The sequence below is a fragment of the Mastigoproctus giganteus genome, chromosome 10 (genome assembly GCF_048544385.1).
Source record: "Mastigoproctus giganteus isolate SK-2022 chromosome 10, ASM4854438v1, whole genome shotgun sequence".
Taxonomy (NCBI): domain Eukaryota; kingdom Metazoa; phylum Arthropoda; class Arachnida; order Uropygi; family Thelyphonidae; genus Mastigoproctus; species Mastigoproctus giganteus.
The window spans coordinates 221,466,345-221,487,348 of record NC_143584.1 but is presented as its reverse complement, the minus strand read 5'-3'; the positions used below and the strand labels follow the sequence as shown (position 1 = coordinate 221,487,348).

The 21,004-nt window shown below is 37.0% G+C and overlaps 1 protein-coding gene across 1 annotated transcript; it reads left to right on the top strand.

Annotated features, from left to right (window-relative positions):
• Positions 1 to 3,764: 3,764 nt before the first annotated feature.
• On the top strand, positions 3,765 to 4,966 carry LOC150079954 (zinc finger HIT domain-containing protein 2). Its single transcript, XM_090383289.1, has one exon. The coding sequence runs from the start codon at positions 3,854 to 3,856 to the stop codon at positions 4,964 to 4,966; it is 1,113 nt and encodes a 370-aa protein (XP_090239415.1). The 5' UTR covers positions 3,765 to 3,853.
• The last annotated feature ends 16,038 nt before the right edge of the window (positions 4,967 to 21,004 follow it).

Here is a 21,004-nt window from a genome sequence, read left to right as displayed (position 1 = left end):
CATAATCGATACCCTTCCTGATGAGGTAGAATTGAAGAAAATGAAGAATCGGAAAGCTCCGGGGGAAGATGAAGTTAATGTAGAGTTGTTAAAATAGGGAGGAAGAGATATGAAACAGAAATTGGCAAGACTCTTCACAAAATGCATTAGAAAAGGTGTGACGCCTAAGGAGTGGAATAATACAATCATAATTTTGCCGCATAAGAAAGGATACTTAGTGAGATCCAACCAAAGAGCAAACTGGCTTTAGGACAGGATTTTAAACTATAGATCATCTTAACGTAATATTACAGCTAATAGAGACAGGAAATGAATATAAAACATCTTTATGCCTGGCATTTGTGGATTATGAAAAGGCATTTGACTCCATACAGCGTAAGGCAATGTTTCGGCCACTGGAAAGACAAGGCATAGATACTGCATATATTATGACTTTGAAAAAAAATATATGAAAATGCTACCTCCTTTATTATACTACACAAAAACAGCAGCAAATTTAAATTTGAGAAAGGAGTCCGGCAAGGATACACTATATCTCCAGAGATGTTTACTGCTACCCTTGGGTAAGCTGTCAGAAGATTAGACTGGTCGCAGAAAGGAGTCAATGTGAATTGAGAGTACCTAAACCATTTCCGTTGTGCAGATGACATTGTGATCATAAGCCATGATCACAAAGAATTAGAGAAAATCTTAATCAATTATACAGAGTTAGTAGGAATTTCGGACTAAAGATGAACTGACTAAAAGAAAAGTAATGATGAACGAGTATGCCACAGAAAGGGTTATGATAACTGAAGGAGCAATAATTGAATAGGTGGATTCATATACTTATTCATTATTCATATTATTATTCATTATTCATATTATTATTCATTATTCATATATTTATTCTTCTCTTATCTATGAATAATGATAAATGGCTAGAAGTTAAGAGAAGAATAAATTTTGGATGGATGGCATTCAGGAAATATAGTCACATACTGAGGAGCAATATCCTAATTTGTCTGAACGTAAAATAATGAACCAATGTATACTCCCCACCATGATTGATGTCAGTTTAACTTGGGCACTTGGGAAAAGATTGGAAGAGAAGCTGAGAACTACACAGAACGAAGAATGGAGCGAATTATATTATGAATCAGACTGTTAAATAAGAAGAGAAACACGTGGATTAGGCAGCAAACTCAAGTAAAGAATATTCTTATCAAAACTAAACTAAAACGGTCTTGGGCAGGACACATAGCTCGAACACATGATGACAGATGGACTAAGAAAATAACAGAATGATTCTCAAGAGGAGCTAGAAGAAAACCTGGAAGACAACAATGGAGGTGGACAGATGAAATTCACGAGTTACTGGGTAGCAAATGGATGGCCATTGCACAAAACAGAAGTAACTCGAATGTTGCTGGAGAGGCCTTCATCCTGCACTGGATTGAAAATGGCAGATGATGATGATGAATACACACGGATAGATAAACTCGCTGTCGGGTGCCATAAATCCATAATATTACAATTTTTTACCCCTATAGGCATACTGCTTAAAAACTGTTATCTGCTTTAAATTGACGTAGGTTCAGTGTAAAAGTCTAAGGGGACTATCTGATTTACCCTTTCTTTTTTTAACAAGTAGAACTTGTTTCCTTACCTATATGTCCGTACTTGAAAGTGTAGTTTCATCTTTTACCAAGCTGCTAGAACAGCTCATGGTGTTCTGTCAGTAATAGCTCATGGTGTTCTGTCAGTAATAGCTCTTGGTGTGTTCTGTCAGTGATATTAGAGCAGCATGCATGTAGCAAACCAACTACTGAGAATGCAACGCTTAATCCTCCTACAGCTCTCCAGAGCTTGACGAACAACTGCCACAGCAGCTCTCCTGATATTCACAGGAAAGTTCCCCCTGGACCTTCATGTGGAAAACTGTGAATTTTTGTCGACTTCGTCAAGGTCAACTAAATAGCTGACCACTTTGCAGCCTGTTCAGAGATTGTCACGTAAGTCCGCCAGGAGAAAATGCTGATCTGGAATACTTACATCTCAGTGGCAAGAATGGTGGTGGTCTTTACTAGCAGATAACCATCTCAGTGGCAAGAATGGTCATCTGCTAGTAAAGCTCCAGTGATTATACTGGAGCTTTACTAGCAGATGACAAATAGGTGATTATCCCATTGTAATGTTTAGGCAATATCTAGAATACTGCACACAGAACTGGAAACCTTATTTGACGGTTTTAACTTCGATTTATTAAAATTATATACTGTATCCCGATTTTTTTTTTTAAATTTGTGGTGAAGCAACTATTGCATTGCACTTTTAAATTGCAAGTAATTACTGCAGATTTTCCTCTTTTCCTGAATGGAAAGCCAATGATGAAATTGCTGTACTGTCGGCGCCTCCGTAGCCAGGTGGGAAGGAGCAGCAGTGCGTAGCACACGCTTCTTGATTAGACCGGGGTTCGAGCCCGTCACCACCAAATATGGAGGATGCAGAAAGGTCAGGGAATGACCACCGCATATCCTGGAGCAATATGGCCTTAGTTGCTAATGCTCCTAAAAACCCAAATAACAATAACAACTATTGTTATTGTTGTGCAGGCAGATATGAAGTTCTCTGAGCAGTGCAGACAGGCTGCAAGAGTAGCTCATGGAGTATTGTCAATGATATACAGGAATTTTTCAGGCAGGGATAAGGAGGTGATTATTCCCTTGTATAAGGCAATGGTCAGGCCACACCTAGAGTACTGTATACAGGCCTGGAGGCCTCATTTCAAGAAGGATGTAGAGCTGCTGGAACGAGTACAGAGAAGGGCAACAAGATTAGTGAATGGAACAAAGGGGTGCTCTTACGAAGAAAGGCTTAAGTTTTGCAAATTACAGTGTCTGGAGACTAGGCACCAGCGAGGTGATCTGATAGAGGTGTATAAAGCCTTGAATGGTTTGAGCATGCTCAATGCTGATGGGATTCTTCCTCTAGCTCAGAATAATCATCTGATAGGGCATAAATTCAAATTGAGGAAAGACAGATGTAGGATAGACGTGCGGAAATTTGCCTTTAGCCAGCGGGTGGTTGGTTGGTGGAACAGACTTCCATCCCTTGTAGTGGACGTTGATAGCCTAAATAAGTTTAAGGCTCAGCTGGACAGGTATTTTGAACGAACAGAGGGGTGAAGTGGGTTTTTTTTTTTTTTTTTTTTTTGGCTGATGCTGCATAAGCTTGCTTTCTTGCATCAAATGCCTCTACTAATGCTAATGCTAATGCTAATGCTAACTATACTGTCAAGTTCGTCAGTAAGCGAAGATGGAGACTACTGCTGGTTTGGTATAGTAGATTAAGATCACGTGAGAATGGTTATGTTAAAAAATTTATACTTCCTAATTTTTAACTTTCAAAGTTTTAAAAAAATAATTATTTATAAAGAAATTACTGCACGTGCTAAAATTATGGCGGTCGAGATCTGCTGGTAAAACAGTAACCCAGACTCATATGACATTAAAAAAAATATATATATATAGCGATTATAACCACTGTCTTAGTACCAAGAGCACACATGCAGTACTTTATCATTAAGATTAGAGAATAATCTTCATCTACTGTTGATTGATTTGCACTTTAATAATTAAAATATCAAATAAAATTTTCTTGGCTTAGTTTGGGCTTCTTCTTTGTTTAAATGTTTACTTTTAAGATAAAACGCTAGAGTGCGTTTGATTAAATTTTTATATTACGTTTTTTGTTTATAATACTGTATTTTGTAATTGTATTTGTTGTTGAATTTTTTATTGGAATTGTTTTATCGGGATTTTCACTGCAATTTTTTTGTTGTCCTCTTTACGACTGAAAAAATGGAAATATAATGGAACTCCAGGAAAGAAATGGTTCCGAAGACACGATATGCAAGTTTTGCTCGTGTAAAGCTTTATACACATGTCCTCGTTGTAATGCGCCTTATTGTTCCTTAAAATGCTACAGACATGAGCTTCACATAAACTGCAGCGAAGTGTTTTATAAAGAATGGGTTCTCAATCAGTTACAGAGCAAAACTGTCGACCCACGTATGAAGAGGAGGATGTTGGAAACGCTAATGCGAGTTTGTAAAGAAGAACAAGAAAAAGATGTAGAAGAGGCCTCTTTAGAAGAGCGAATGGCCGATCTTGATTTGTCTGGTGATGCATGTAGTGCTGAAATATGGCAACGATTAACAGAAACAGAAAAAATGGAATTTAAAGAAAAAATCAGGAGTGGCAATATCGAAACTTTTTTCCAGTTATGGGAGCCATGGTGGTTGAAACGAGAACTCGTAGTAGAGAAACACAGTACCACAGGGAGGTGCCTTAAATTTCCCAAACTGTCATCCTTGACATCAAAGGTTCCATCGGATTGTATTAAATATAATTTGATTCAAGTTTTATATTGTTATGTTTGTATGGCAAGAATACATAATGGTGACCATAAATATATTTCTGAAGAAGCCACTGCGTTTTTACTAAATATATGCCCTGTGCTATCTGAAAACCATAATTTTTGTACAGCAGATGAGGCTGTGCAGGTTCCGTTGCAAAAATTGACTGCTGAGCGGGCAGACTATAATATGCCTTACAGTCAGGCTGTATTTCTGCTAGAAGATGTACTTAAAATATTAAAAGGTCCATCAGCTGCTGAGCCATTAGAATATGTTTTGAAGGCTTTACTAGATTTGAAAGCTGTAATTAAACTCTCTAGAAAGCTTATGAAGAAAGAGCATTTACAGAAAGAAAATTATGTTAATAAACTCTTATACTTAATTAAAAAAATGGATTACTTTTGCAGCTGGACACAGGAATTTGGACAAAATTTACTAGAAGCTATTCCAGAAATTGAAACTACATATGCATTATCAGTAGAGAATATTCTGTCTCTTGAAAGCATTGAAACTACTTGTAAGTCCAGAATTACACAAAATAAACCATTGATTGAAGAAGTAAGCTAATATTTCAAAATATTGGATATGTGAATGCCAGACATATATAAATATGTTGTATACATACACATTTGAAGTTCTTCAAATTCTTATAAAAATAGTTAATTTACAACTTCATATTTACATTTCTTTTCGATACTTATCTAGTTCATTGAAAAATTAGCTTGCTTTCCAAGGAAAATAATAAAATATTTTTTGTGGTACTGACTTTAAAAAAAATGCAGTAATTGTTATACATTTTTGAATAAATGTAATAGTTCAGTTTAGTTAAGGAACATTTAAATAAAAGAAATAAAAACCATGTGTACATTGTTTTGAGTGAAATACATGATTTGTTTACATGCATAATCAAGTTATATGATTTTTGCTTCTCCAAGACATATAGCCAGAAGAAACTTATGCAGTGAAAGAAAGAAAAATAATAAAAAATAACACATTCATTAAGAAAATTTCAAGGAATGTTTCTTACAGATACAGTGGATGTGCATTATGAGCATAGTTTTTTTTTTTTTTTTTTTTTATGGTAGATATATAATAATCCCTTTGACTACATTTCATCAACAGTCACTACGAAATAAATTTAACTTATTTTGAGACTGCTGAGGCCAGGAGAGTTTATAAGTTCAATGTGACTGCATGCACATTAAGGACAGCCAAATTTTTGATTTCACAGTGGGTCATGCATTTTTTGTCCATAATTATGAGAGCAATGTGACCCAGTTACAAATGAATTCTGGCTGGTAACATCGATCTTATTAGTACAAATATGTTTGTTTCTGGGTTTCTTTTATCTATTTATTGTGAGTGGCATATCTTGTAATATTTGAGTATGCAACAGTACTGCCTAAGGTATAGGCCTAAATCAGCACTGTTACATAATTTTTTATTCCTTTTAAAGGTCCAGAATAATTTAGTCTACTCCTTAAGTGCAAATCTAAGGCCTTCAGAATTATTGGACAAAAGTATGAGTGGATGGGTGGTTAGGAACCACTCACACTTTTGTCATTACCAAAAGTGACCATCCAGTTTTACCTTGGATTTGACTGTGCTTGTGCTGCCTTGAGATAATTTATTTCAATGATTTGCAATGTGCTATCTGAAGGTAAACTTCATGAGACCTAAGGCTTCTGAAACTCTTATATTTTATATTTGTAGCCCTTAGTTCTTCCTTGTCCTACCAGTGAAAATATATATCACTCATTCATTTTACTCATCCCCTTTAGGCAAAGGTGTAACTACGGTATAGCAAATGTGAACTCGGTCACAGGTGCTGATTAGTCTTAGACACTAAATGGAGTTAAATTTTTTTTTTTTTTTTGAATAGTTTAGTTTATAGATATAGTCTAAAAATAATTTTTAGTTTATTTTTTAAAAATTACATTTGTTATTATCTAAATCATTTCTTATAAAATCCTCTCTTCTCTTATAAAAGTACCATCTTATGGATAATATTTAATAATTATTTTTTGAAACAAAAGGCACATTTTTGATATTTGGCCATAGGTGTCAAAATTGCTTGTTACATGTCTGCCTTTAGGGCCTTGTATATATCAGTTACCTTCCCTTCCCTCAATTGTTTTAAAGTGTCAAGTTTTTCATTTTGCATCTTCCAAACTTTCTTGTGGGGATAACATTTTGTGTGCATCATCAGTTTGGTCATCCTTCTCTGTATGACCCTGTGAAAAGTTATTTTTTTATTATTAATTTTTTTTAAGTGCGGCATTCAGATCTGAATACCAGGTCCAATCTCGCTCTTCTCTAATGTAGAGGAATAATGACATTTCCCCTATTTACAAAGGTTCAGTAATTCCTTCATAGGACACCATGTACTTTCCTGTTGTTTATTTATGCTGTATGGTAAATTTATGCATGACATTCGTAATCCCTAAGTCATTGTTTTCCCCTTGAATTATCTTTAACTCCTGCTCCCTCCAGTCTAACTTACTCTGTAAGTAGGGAGGGAATACTAGAGGTTCCTCAAAATCAAATAGGGAGCTAAATAAGTTCATGATGACAGAGGAAAGTGGAAGATAAATTATTGAAGCTTAAAATAACTGGAGCCTGGACGGATGGGATCTATCCAATCATATTAAGGGAGGCAGCAGATGAAGTAAGCAGACTCCTAGCCATAATTGTGAGAGCATCTTTGGATTCAGAAGAGGTCTCTATGGACTTGAGATATGCAAATGTATCCTCAGTTCACAAAGGGGGATCAAAAGGTGATATGAGTAATCATTGGCTTAACCTCTGTTTCAATGAAAATAATGGACTCTGGTTAAAGAAGCGATGCCGAACCATCTAGACAGGAATGCAATTACACTGTAGTCAGTCACAGCATGGATTTGTTAAGGGGTGACCTTGTCTGACCAATCTGATTGAATACTGTGATCCAGCAACAAAGGAACTGGATACAAAAAATAATTTTGATATATACTTGAATTTCAGAAAATCTTTTAATACTCTTGCACGTAAAAGACTGCTGTACAAATTTCAGTAGTGTGGGATTAAGGGCAAGTTACTGCTTTGGATAAAGGGATGGTTGAGTGGGAGAAGGCAGAGTAATTAGTAATGACACTGCTCTTTGTAGACTAATGTTATTAGTGGAGTCTTCTAGGGCTCAGTGTTGGGCCCATTGTTTTTTTTCTATATTTTCTAACGAAGGTATATTAGGTTTAATGTTTTAAGTTTGCAGATTATTATTATTATTATTAGCCGTATGGTGCAAGGAAGCCTGAGGCTTATGCTGCACCAGGCAAAAAAAAATTCCTGCATTATTACCCTGAGAGAGAGAGAGAGAGAAAGAGTCAGAAGTAGAAGGGAATCACCAAAAAAGCAAGAAAGAGAAGAATGATGATATCCAGCTCAGGACCCTGGATTTGCCAAGCCCATACCAGATGTGAGCCCTTGGGGTAATACAAAGGTTGGCAGGGTGGTTAATGACAGTAGTGAAGATATGCTGCTGCAGCAGGATCTTGAAAAATTAGGCATATGGGCTGAGAAATGGCGACTGTAGTTTAACATTGACAGATGGAAAGTACTGCATATGGGTAGAAGTAACCCCAAAATAACGTACCTTGTGTGGTGCTACACTCAGGTAGTAGAAATTGTAAAAGACACTGGGGGGAATTGTGCAGTCAGATATGAAGTTCTCTGACAGTGCAGACAGGCTGTCAGGACAGCTCATGAGGTTTTGTCAATGATATATAGGAACTTTGCTAGCAGGGATGAGGAGGTAATTATCCCATTGTACAAGGCTACATCTTGAGTACTGCATACAGGTCTGGAGGCCTCATTTTAGGAAGGATGTAGATCTACTGGATGGGTGCAGCAAAGGGCAACAAGATTGGTGAAGGGAACAAAAAAAAAAAAAAAAAAAAAAACAACATAAAAAATAAGATCTGACTGACCTTAAGGCTTTGAATGAATTGAACAAGCTCAATCCATTCTGATGGCATTCTTCCTCTTGCTCAGACTGCACATGAGGGAGCATGAATTCAAATTGAGAAAGGATGGTTGCCTTCAGCCAGCAGGTGGTTGTTTGCTGGAACAAGCTTCCATCTGTTGTTATGGAAGTTGATAATTTGAATAAATCCAAGGAAGAACTAGACAAATTATTGGAGGAGATAGGGTGATGTGGAGTTTTTTTTGTTACTTTATAAGCTTGCTATCTTGCAGCATATGCAACTACTATTACTGCTACTACTACTAATAATAATAATACTCAATGGTTTCTGTTTTCCAGGTTCCAAGTCTTACATTTAGTATTAAACCTTAGTTGCCATTTGTCAGATGATATTATTATTATTAGCCATATGGTGCAAGGAAGCCTGAGGCTTATTCTGCATCAGCCAAAAAAAAAAGTTTCTGAGAGAGAGAGAGAGAGAGTGTCAGAAGTAGAAGGAAATTGCCAAGAAAGAGAAGAATGATGATATCCAGCTCAGAATCCTGGATGTGCCAAGCCCATACTCACCAGATGTGAGCCCCTGGGGTTATATGTAGCTGTTCCAAATCTATTTTGAAGCAACATATGCTAACTATGGTTATTGCTGCTCTCCCAACATTCAAATTATTGGAAAACTTTGACAGCTTCCTGTGCACTTTCTTGTCAATGTCCTTAATTAAAATTATAAAAAGAGAACCTTGGCTGAAATCTCCACTTGTTATGCTAGTCCACTCTGAAGAATGTCCATTTGTGTTTAACCTCTCACGCAGAGGTTAAACATAAATGGGCATTCTTTAGAGTGGACTGATTAGCATTAGCATTAGTAGAGGCATTTGATGCAAGAAAGCAAGCTTATGCAGCATCAGCCAAAAAAAAAAAAAAAAAAACCCCACTTCCACTTCACCCCTCTGTTCGTTCAAAATACCTGTCCAGCTGAGCCTTAAACTTATTTAGGCTATCAACCTCCACCACAAGGGATGGAAGTCTGTTCCACCAACCAACCACCCGCTGGCTAAAGGCAAATTTCCGCACATCTATCCTACATCTGTCTTTCCTCAATTTGAATTTATGCCCTCTCAGGTGATTTTTCTGAGCTAGAGGAAGAATCCCATCAGCATTGAGCATGCTTAAACCATTCAAGGCTTTATACACCTCTATCAGATCACCTCGCTGGTGCCTAGTCTCCAGACACTGTAATTTGCAAAACTTAAGCCTTTCTTCGTAAGAGCACCCCTTTGTTCCATTCTCTAATCTTGTTGCCCTTCTCTGTACTCGTTCCAGCAGCTCTACATCCTTCTTGAAATGAGGTCTCCAGACCTGTATACAGTACTCTAGGTGTGGCCTGACCATCACCTTATACAATGGAATAATCACCTCCTTATCCCTGCTGGAAAAATTCCTGTATATCATTGACAATACTCCATGAGCTACTCTTGCAGCCCGTCTGCACTGCTCAGAGAACTTCATATCTGCCGGCGCCTCCGTAGCCAGGTGGGAAGGATCAGCAGTGCGTAGCACACGCTTCTTGATTAGACCGGGGTTCGAGCCCGTCACCACCAAATACGGAGGATGCGGAAAGGTCAGGGAGTGACCACCGCATATCCCGGAGCAATATGGCCTTAGTTGCTAATGCTCCTAAAAAAAAACCAAACCAAACCAAACATCATATCTGCCTGCACAACCACCCCCAAGTCCCTTTCATTCTCTACCACTGTCAGTGTAGTACCACAGAGTTGATACGTTGCTCTGGGGTTGCTGTTTCCCATGTGTAGTACTTTACATTTATCAATGTTAAACTTCATTTGCCACCTCTCAGCCCATCTGCTCAACCTTTCCAGATCCTGTTGCAGCAGCATAGTGTCAGTAGTGTCCTTGACAACCCTGCCAACCTTTGTATCGTCTGCAAACTTGGACATTAAGCCCGATATACCATCATCAATATCATTTATAAATACAGAAAACAATAATGGACCCAACACTGAGCCCTGAGGGACTCCACTAATAACATCAGTCCACGATGAGCAGTGTCCATTGATTACCACTCTCTGTCTTCTCCCCCTCAACCACCCCTTTATCCATAGCAGCAATTTCTCTCCAATGTCACACTGCTCCAATTTGTGTAGCAGTCTTCCATGTGCAACAGTATCAAAAGCCTTTCTAAGATCCAAGTATATAATATCAAAGTTATTCCCTGCATCCAGTTCTTTTGTGACTGCATCATAGTATCCAATCAAGTTGGTCAGGCAAGACTTCCCCTTAACAAAACCATGCTGTGTCTGAGCTATAACTGAAGTCTTGTCTAAATGATCCTGCAGTGCTTCTTTAACCAGTGCCTCCATTAATTTTCCTGGAACAGAAGTTAAGCTCACAGGTCTATAATTACTTGTGTCAGCCTTTGATCCTCCTTTGGGAATTGGGGTCACATTTGCACATTTCCAGTCTATGGGTACCTCCCCTGAGTCCAAGAAAGCTCTCATAATTATGGCTAAGGGTTTGCTTACTTCCTTTGCTGCCTCCTTTAATATAACTGGATAGATCCCATCCACCCCGGGTGCCTTTCTTGTGTTTATCTGCAACAGTTTCTCCTCCACTTTACTCCCAGTTATTTCAAGATTCTGTAGCTTACTGCTAGAGTTGAATACACCTCTGGCATTCCCCTCGCTGAATAACTCCTCATGTGTGAATGTCGATGCAAAATATTCATTTAGTTTGTTAGCTACCTGAGCAGGATCATCAACACGACCCATCAATATCAAGTGGACCAATCTGATTCACCCCCTTCCTTCTAGAGTTTACATAAGTAAAGAACTCTTTGCTGTTTTTCTTTGCATCCCTTGCCAAGGATTTGTCGTAATCTGCCTTCGCCTGCCTAACCTCCTTTGTAACTTGGTTGCATATCAACTTGTATCTATCATAGGCTTCTGTGTCATGTGTTAATTTGTATGTATCCCATGCATTTTTCTTCTCTGCCATATGCCTCATTAGTTCATCTGACATCCATTTTGGCCTAAACCTTGAACAATATTTCTTAGTTGGTATGTAAAGCCTAGTAGCTTCCAAGATAAGTTCTTTGAATGCTTCCCATTTTGAATTTGCTGTTGGTAACATCATCAGTTGGTCCCACTGTATAGAATTTAACCCCAGGGGCTCACATCTGGTATGGGCTTGGCAAACCCAAGGTCCTGAGCTGGATATTATCATTCTTCTCTTTCTTGGTGATTCCTTTCTACTTCTGTCTCTCTCTCTCTCAGGGTAATTCTGGAATTTTTTTTGGCTGGTGCAGCATAAGCCTCATATATAAGCCTAATAATGATAATAATAATAATTCATCTGATGATCTTCATTACAATTTCAATTTATTGTAATTTATGTAGCTGCTTCTTATGGAAGGTAATATCAGAAGATTTTCTGAAGTCAAAGTAAAGCAAATAATGTCAGAGTTGTTTTTGTATCAGCCTGTTTTGTGCCTCACTGAAGTAAAAACTTCCCCTCTCACAAACCTATTTTGTGATCCCTTGAGGAGTCCATTCTTTTCAAGATTACTTTTATTCACCATAAGGGTTAGTTAATTGAGCAAACTAAATACTGATGGAATCAGGGCTGGTGCTAGCATTTGTGGCACCTGAGGCAAAACCTTGTAACAGTACTTAATTCATACTGTATCTTAACACGCATATATATGCAGTAGTGCATCTAGCAGTGCCTATTTTAGGCAGCACCTGTGGCAAGTGCCTCACTTGCATACCCCTAGTGCCTTCCATGGATGGAATCCTTATTCATTCTCATGTGCATGCGCGCGTGCGCGCACACACACAATCATAAATTTAAATTGGAAAAGAATGGTTGCAGGACAGATATATGAAAATTTGCTTTCAGGCAGTAAGTAATTGATTGTTGAAATTAACATTCATTTGTGGTTAATTGGATAGTGGATAGTTGGAATATATATAGGAGGATTTGTAGAAGAATAAGAGAAATTTACCTCAATATGATACATAGAACCTTCCCTATGACACTCTCCAGAAATTAAAACAAATATAAAATTAATGCAAATGATTACAGTACAGTAATATGTGTTAATTTTATATTCATTTTAATTTATGGAAAGTGTCATAGGGAAGGTTCTATGTATCATATTGAGGTAAATTATTATTATTAGCCATATGATGCAAGGAAGCCTGAGGCTTATGCTGCACCAGCCAAACAAAAAAAATAATAATTCCGCATTACCCTGAGAGAGAGAGAGAGAGAGAGAGAGAGAGAGAGAGTCAGAAGTAGAAGGAAATCAGCAAGAAAGAGAAGAATGATGATATCCAGCTCAGGACCCTGGGTTTGCCAAGCCCATACTCACCAGATGTGAACCCTTTACATTCATATGAAGCATATCATAAAATATGCTCGCAACAGCAAACACAACCGTGGTTGATCAGGTTAATAGTAAGATCTCTCACCATGTGATCAAGACAGAGAGATTGTCTGGCTATATAAAACTGAAAATAAATACAACAAAAAGCCCCAAGATAGCATAGAGTAAGCAAAGAGGACAGACATAAAAATTCAAATATCTAAAATACCTTTTAAAAGAAATAAGCATAATGAGTTATTATTATTTGATGTAATATATTTTATTTTATGCACATAAAAAGTGGACATTTTGCATATTTATCATGCGTTTTAAGGTTTATAGGAAAAGGCATGTAGAGTACTTGATGGAATTGAGAATATCATGATGATGATCAATAACATATGTAGAAACAATTGGTGTAGTTTCAATTTGATAATTTTTCAGCCAAGTTATACATAGTAAAATTTTAAGAATGAATTAATTCTTCCAATTATTAAGTTAATTATTAGTCCAACTAATTTAGCCTTTATTTAGATACAACAAATTATAATTAATCTGTAATAACCAATTTAGAAAAAATATGAAATTAATGAAATATATTCATATAGGCAGTTAGACAGAACACTGCTTTAATTCTAAAATAAACATATTTGTCATCGAGTAAAGCTCTTATTGGTCAGTTGTCACACACACACACACTGTATTTTTTAGCAGCTGACCAATGAAACTATTCAATGACATGTATTTGTTTTCAGGATTAAATTTATTGAGCAGAGTATAGTTATTTACATAATATTATTAGCCATATGGTGCAAGGAAACCTGAGGCTTATGCTGCACCAGCCAAAAAAAATTCCCCCTGTGAAAGAGAGAGTCAGAAATAGAAGGGAATCACCACGAAAGAGAAGAATGATATCCAGCTCAGGACCCTGGGTGTGCCAAGCCCATACTCACCAGATGTGAGCCCCTGGGGTTAATGTAACATATCTTCTGCTCACCTCTTTCTATACACTTCCAGTCCATGATCATACTACATTTATACCATGTTAAATAATGGGGAAACATTTGTGAAATTGTCATTTCTTGTCAAAGGGGAAGAGTACATGAAGAAGCTAGCCACTTTTCCTGATTCACTGGAAAGACAAAAATTGGAAATTGATGAAATAATGAGCACTTAAACCTTTAAATTAATTATTAAAAAAAATAATAAATAATAAAAATAAACTACTTATTTTATATTGTCCACTTGTAAGTACCTGTTCAGCTGATCTTTTAACTACCCCAACTGTCAGCCTCAACCTATGGGGATAACTTATTCCAGTAATTAACAACTTGCTGGTTGAAAGAAAACTTCCTGTAATCTAGTCTAAACTTCTTTCCCCACAATTTGAATTTATGGCTCTTAGTTTTGGAATCATATCTAAAAATTTCAACCTCATTCATTTTTATTTCCTCAGTCTTTTACACCTGAGGTCTCTAGGTGCCTTGTTACCATTCTCTGTAGCCGACATATTCAAAGTCTTTCCTTTTGCCAATCTCACTACATGATTTGCTCACCTATTACTATTATTATTAGCCATATGGTGCAAGGAAGCCTGAGGCTTATGCTGCACCAGCCAAAAAAAAAAAAAAAAAAAAAAAAAAAATCCAGCGTTAACCTGAGAGAGAGAAGGGAATCACCAAGAAAGCAAGAAAGGGAAGAATGATGATATCCAGCTCAGGACCCTGGGTTTGCCAAGTCCATACTCACCAGATGTGAGCCCCCTGGGGTTATTAGATAGCCTCTGGTCATTAGATAGCCTCAAGGAGCTGAATGTGATTTTTTAGGTGTGGTCTCCATACTTGAACATAGTATTTCAAGTGTTGTCTTACAGTGAGACAGAAGGTTAGAAATGGATTAAGTTTTGTGATACTGAAAGGATATAATTGCTCTCATATTTGAAGAATGATGTTTTGATTTGTGTATTTTTTGAATATATGCATTCATATGCCAGTTACAAAGGGATCATAATAGTTTTAATATTAGTTTTAGCAAAATTATACAAGACAAATTTATACAGCAATATTAAAAAAAAAACTTATTTATAATCCCATCTAATTTGTTCAATCCTTTAAAATTATTCAAGCTGTCCACTACCACGACACTACTTAGCTTATTCCAATAATCAGTATCATTGATTGAAGTTAAATTTCTGCATATCTATTCTGCATCCATCCTTTTTTCAATTTAAATTAATGTCCCTGTATGTGTGTTGTGAACGGCCTGCATGGCCAGGAGCGGGAGTGCTGTAGCACACATTCTTTGAGTAGATCAGGTTTCAAGCCTGGCTGATAAATACGGTCTCAATGTGAAACAATGAGGAAGCTTCCATCCATCCATCCATCCATCCTACAGTGGATTGATAATGGCTGCAGTTTATTTATTTATTTTTTTACTTTTATGTGTCTGAGAAAGAATAAATATGTCATCATCATTAGTTTTCTCAACCCTTTTAAAGCCTTAAACATTCAATTAGGTCATCACACAGAAGCTTAATTTCCAGACTGCACTTTATACAACTCCAATCTTTTTTAGTAAGAATGCTTTTTTGTGTCCTGACTTAATCTCATTACTCTTCTCAGTATGCTTTCCAACATATGTACATCCTAAAATGAGATTTCAAAACCTGTATGTCGTATTCAGGATGTAGTTTAATCATTGCTTTACACAATGGGATAAACCTCTTTGTCTCTGGCAGTGCTGTATATGACATTTACAAAGGAATTTTTGACAGTTGGAAGGTAGGATGGATAATTACCAACCAGAACCATGCCATGTTGTTTTGAAATGACTTAGATTGGTTGCAGATATAGTCTGGAAAATGACAAATAAAGTTTAATGCTTATAAATGGGAAGTTTCATATGTGGAAAAAAGAAAGCCAGGAATTAACTAAAAGTGCTTCAGAACCAAAAAAGGATTTAGCGGTTTATATAGCATCACAAAACAAAAAAAACTCTACCCACCTCAATTGCCCATCAACGCTAATAATTTGTCTAATTTTTCCTTAAATTTATTCAAACTGTTCACCTCTACAATACCAGATTGAAGTTTGTTGCAACAATCAATTGCCCTCTAACTGAAAATAAATTTTTGCACATCTATTCTGCAACCATCCTTTTTCAATTTAAGTTTATTTACCTTATGTGTGCCCTCGCAGGTAGCACAGTTGGTAGGATCACTGTCCTCCCCACACCGAGTGGAAAAGACTTGAGTTCTAATTCCATTGATGACATGAATTTTTATGGGCCTTTTTCACAATGTGGCTGATTCAGTTGGTTTCAGGCGAGGGTAGCATGGTTTTTATACTCTCAGAAACTTGGGTTTTTCATCTTAGCAAACAGCAGATTGACTACAGAATACATGCAATTTACAGACACATATGGTGCAATGTGGCCTAAGTCGCTGTGCTTAAAACTCTACAACAAACAAACCCTTACATGAGTCATCCAAGAAAGATTAAGGATTCCATCAGCATTTAGTTTACTCAATCTATTTAATATGTTCACTGCTTTCTCATGTAAATATGAGCTTTGGAATTTTAATCTGCTTGGAAGAAAAACCACCTACTTTTAGAACTTTTTCTTCCAATTCAACAAAGGGAAAACTGGATATTTTTGTCAAGCAACCTTCACCAGAGATCGTTTAATTCAGTCATAGTGAGAAGAAAGCTGAAAAATGTCTCTGCTCTTTTCAATCCAGATTGACTCAATCCTGTAGTCAAAAGGGCCATTGGAAAAGGTGGCAGCGAAAATGTTAAAGCCTTAAAAACTTCGATCAGGTGTCTAGTTTCTGAGCACTGCAGTCTTTCATGATAGAGTAATATCAAAGGGTAATTGACTGTTGGAACAAATTACTATCTTATGTTGTGGAAGTGAGCCGCTTGAAAAAATTTAAGGAAGAATTAGACATATTATTAGAAGGGATGGACAGATGAGGAAGGTAGTTTTTTTTTTTTTTTTTTTTTTTGATTGATGGGGCTGTGCAAATGGGGAATGCATTGGATGCCTCATACCTCAATTAAGGAAGCCGTCAAAGTCTCAACATAAATAAATGGGGTCCCTTAACCCCTTTTACATCCAGGCCCCCAAAATACCTTTGCACGGCCCTGTATGCTTGCTTTCTTTCTTTCTTTTCCAGTACTACTAATGATAATACAAAAGAGTACCCTTTTATGTTGTTTCTTAATCTTGTTACACTTCTCTTCACCAAGTCTAACAGATCCACATCGTTCTTTAAAATGAGGCTTCTAGATCTGCATGCAGTGTAGATAACCAAGATGAAATTTACTGTGTGGTGTAAACAGGTAGCAGGGAAATCACTTGTTCTCTTTATGATTGCAAGTAAGGAGAAGGATGTCATTATCTCTTTATATAGAACGAAATGCTTGAAATGCTTTATTGTGGTCTTGTCTGGTCATCTAAAAAAAGCAAGCTTCTATAACTCTGTCTTTAGCATTAGCAAAGGCACATGATGCAAGAAAGCAAGCTTCTATAGCATCAGCCAAAAAAAAAAAAAAAAACATACACACACCCTTCTCATTTCACCCATCCACTCGCTCCAAATGTTTCTCTAGTTCTGCCTTGAATCTATTTAAGCTATCAACTTCTACAATGACAGATGAAAGTTTGTTCCAGCAGTCAACCACCTGCTGGCTAAAGGCAAATTTCCACACATCTATCCTACAACTGTCTTTCCTCAATTTGAATTTATGCCCTCTCAGGCGATTATTCTGAGTAAGAGGAAGAATCCCATCAGCATTTAGTGTGCTCAAACCATTCAAGGCTTTATACACCTCAATCAGATCACCTCGCAGGTGCCTAGTCTCCAGCCACTGTAATTTGCAAAATTTAAGCCTCTCTTCTTAAGAGCAACCCTTTGTTCAATTCACTAATCTTGTTGCCCTTCTCTCTACTTGTTCAAATAGCTCTACATCCTTCTTAAAATGAGGCCTCCAGACTTGTATACTCAAGGTGTAGTCTGACCATTGTTTTATACAAAGGGATAATCACCTCCTTATTCCTGCTAGAAAAATTCCTGTATATCACTGACAAGTCACCATGAGCTACTCTTGCAGACCGACTGCACTGCTCAGAAAACTTCATATCTGCTTTCACAATTACCCCCAGGTCCTTTTCACTCTCTACCACTGTCAGTGTATTACCACACAGCTGATACATTACTCTGGGGTTATTGCTTCCCATATGCAGAACTTTACATTTGTCAATGTTAAACTTCAGTTGCCACCTCCCAGTCCACCTGCTCAACTTTTCTAGATCCTGTTGCAGCAGCGTACTGTCGTTAGTGTCATTAACAACTCATTAACTTTCTTTGAGTTCAGTGAGGAGCAACCAGATTGATGAGCAGTGCCGATGTTCATATGAAGAATGGCTTAGGTGGTGTGGACTTGCAAATCATGACAACTAAACATCTTAGTGGAGACCTAATTGCTGAGCTAAGCTAATTGTTTAAGCCCCTGAATGGTATCAGTAAAACGAATAAGGGAGGTAGAGTTAGAGGAGGCAATAAGTGAGGAGGGGCACAAATATAAATCTTAGGGAATAACAGAATGCTGGATTTCATGAAGTTTACCTTTGGGCAACATATTATAGATCATTAAGATCATTAGAATAAATTATCTGTGAAGGTGACAAGAGAGTGGATAGGTTTAAAGCAGAATTGAATAGGAACTGCTTATGGGGAATGAATGAATGTATGAGTGATTGGGATTTTTTTTTTTTTTTTTTTTTTGTTTGTCAGATGCAGAAAAAGTCCACTTCTTTGCATCATTTACTCATTATAATACTGATACTAATGACTCGTGTGCAACTCATGAAATGTTTGCCAGTGCACAATATGACTTAGCTGCCAGAAAGAAATTGTTTGTTATTTGGTTTTTAGGAGCATTAGCAACTAAGGCCATATTGCTCCGGGGATATGTGGTGGTCATTCCCTGACCTTTCCGCATCCTCCGTATTTGGTGGGCACGGGCTTGAACCCCGGTCTAATCAAGAAGCGTATGCTACGCACTGCTCCAGAAAGAAATATTCATACTATATGTTCGCTTGCAGATTTACAAATATGCCCAGAGGAATACTCTACATAGAGAAATAAAATAAAGAAACAACCTTACACAGGTCTAAAGTGGATGTAATTTTCAAGGTAAACCAAACCCATGCTGTGTCTCAAGTCAGCCTCTCTTAATGTCAGCCTTGCCTAGCTGATCTTGCATTACTTCTCCAACCAATGAATCCATTATTTTCCCTGGAACAGAAGTTCAACTAACAGGTCTGTAATTATTCGTGTCACCTTTTGATCCACCATTGTGAATTGGGGTATGCATTGCACATCTCCAGTCTGTGTGGACCTCCCCTGAATACAAAGATGCTCTCGTAATTTTTATTATATTATATTATTCATCTGAAATTGGTCAACCCAATTCCTTTTCATAAAAGTAAAAAAAAAAAAAAAAATAGTGTGTCGAACTATATAGCTATCTGTATTCTAATTCTCTAGCTAGATTGTTTGATAGTATATAATATCAGCTTATTTTAATCCTTTCTTCATGCAAAATCGCCCTCGTGAGAAGCACAGTTAATATCAGTGGTGTATTTAGGGTAGGGGCAACACGCATGTGCCCCCCCTGTCATTTTTTAGAAAATATACACCAATCATTTAAATTCCCTTTAGCTACAAAAAAAATTTTTTTTCATTGTTAACATAGGATTTTATCTATTTTCGAATTATGGCTCAACTATTTTCAACTGACTACACAACACTGATGATGATGATGTGATCACCATTCTAGTTCACGGTGTCATGTAGTTTGGTTGTGTGTAATGTTTACTTCAAAGTACAGTAATTCAGACTTAATCTTTGTGCCTATGTTGGACAGTCACATTATGTTTCAGTGTCATATTTGTTTTGTTTTGTGCATTATTTTGTGCCTTGTTTGTGCACAAAGTACAAAATGGTGCCCCCCTGTCATTTTTTTCTGGATCTGCCACTGGTTGATATAATCACCTTCCTTTCCATACTTGGCAAAAAAGAATTGAGTTTGAGTGCCCTCAACGAAGCGAGGAAATTTTATGGGCCTTTTCCACAATGTTCCTACGTTATTCGGCTCTGAGGGTAATAAGGTTTTTTCTCCCAGTAGGATATAACTCAGAGATATAGCTAATTTAATTCTCTGATCATAACAGTATAGCGTAACATAAATCTTAAACTTAATAGCAGGCGATATAGTGTAAAACTTGATTGTGTAATACATATCACTTTAGGAATCTATTAGCTTAGTCTAGTATTGTCAATTAATCAATTCAATTTAATAATTTCATTAAGTTTCATTGTTAACCAATTAAGTTGTATTTAAACAGGAATCATTCCCCAGACTAGAGAAGCAAGTCAACAGGCACAGAATAGTGAGAGTGCTGTAGCTCGGAGGAGAACCAAAGGGGGGGAAATGTTTCCAGACCAATCAGGAACAGGACATGATTCAGCCAAGGGGTTTTTGTGTATGTGCTAGGTGCAGGGAGTGTGAAAAAATTATTCCCAAACTCAGCATTCTGATGGGCATCTATGAAAATTTGAAGAGTAGCATAAATACTCTCCAAAGAATTAAAATAGGGCACCATCAGACACACAGCAAAAATCTTCACGGCAGAATGCGCTGGTCCCACAGGAGCTAGTTATTGTCAAGGAAACAGGAAATATGTTGTGACATGTGGCAGAGAAGAAAAGTGAATGGGATGCATATAATTTTTCAGGTAAAACAGAAGCCTATGGGAGATATAAATTAGTCTATAATCACGTCACGAAGAAGGTTATAAAGCTAAGGCAGATTATCAGAAGTCGCTGGCAAAGAATCTAAAGAAAAACAACAGAGACTTCTTTGCTTATATTAAAGTAGAAGGAAGGAATTAAATCATATTGGGACACTTGATGTCTGTGGGTTAACTGTTGATGGCTCTGTTCAGGTTGTGAACAAATTGAACAGGTATTTTGCATCTACATTCACACATAAGAAATTCTTTAAGGAAGGGGGATGCCAGAAGTTTATCAAACTCTAACAAGGAGCTAAATGATTTTGTGATAATTGAAAGGAAACTGAAGAAGAAATTGTTGAAGATAGACATAAAAAAAAAAACACACCTGGGGTGGATGGAATCTATCCAGTTACATTAATGGAGGTAAGCAAGCCCTTAGCTGTAATTATAAGTGCAT

Coding starts and splice junctions, on each gene's coding strand:
- LOC150079954 (XM_090383289.1), top strand. CDS start 3,854: ATGGAACTCCAGGAAAGAAATGGTTCCGAAGACACGATATGCAAGTTT.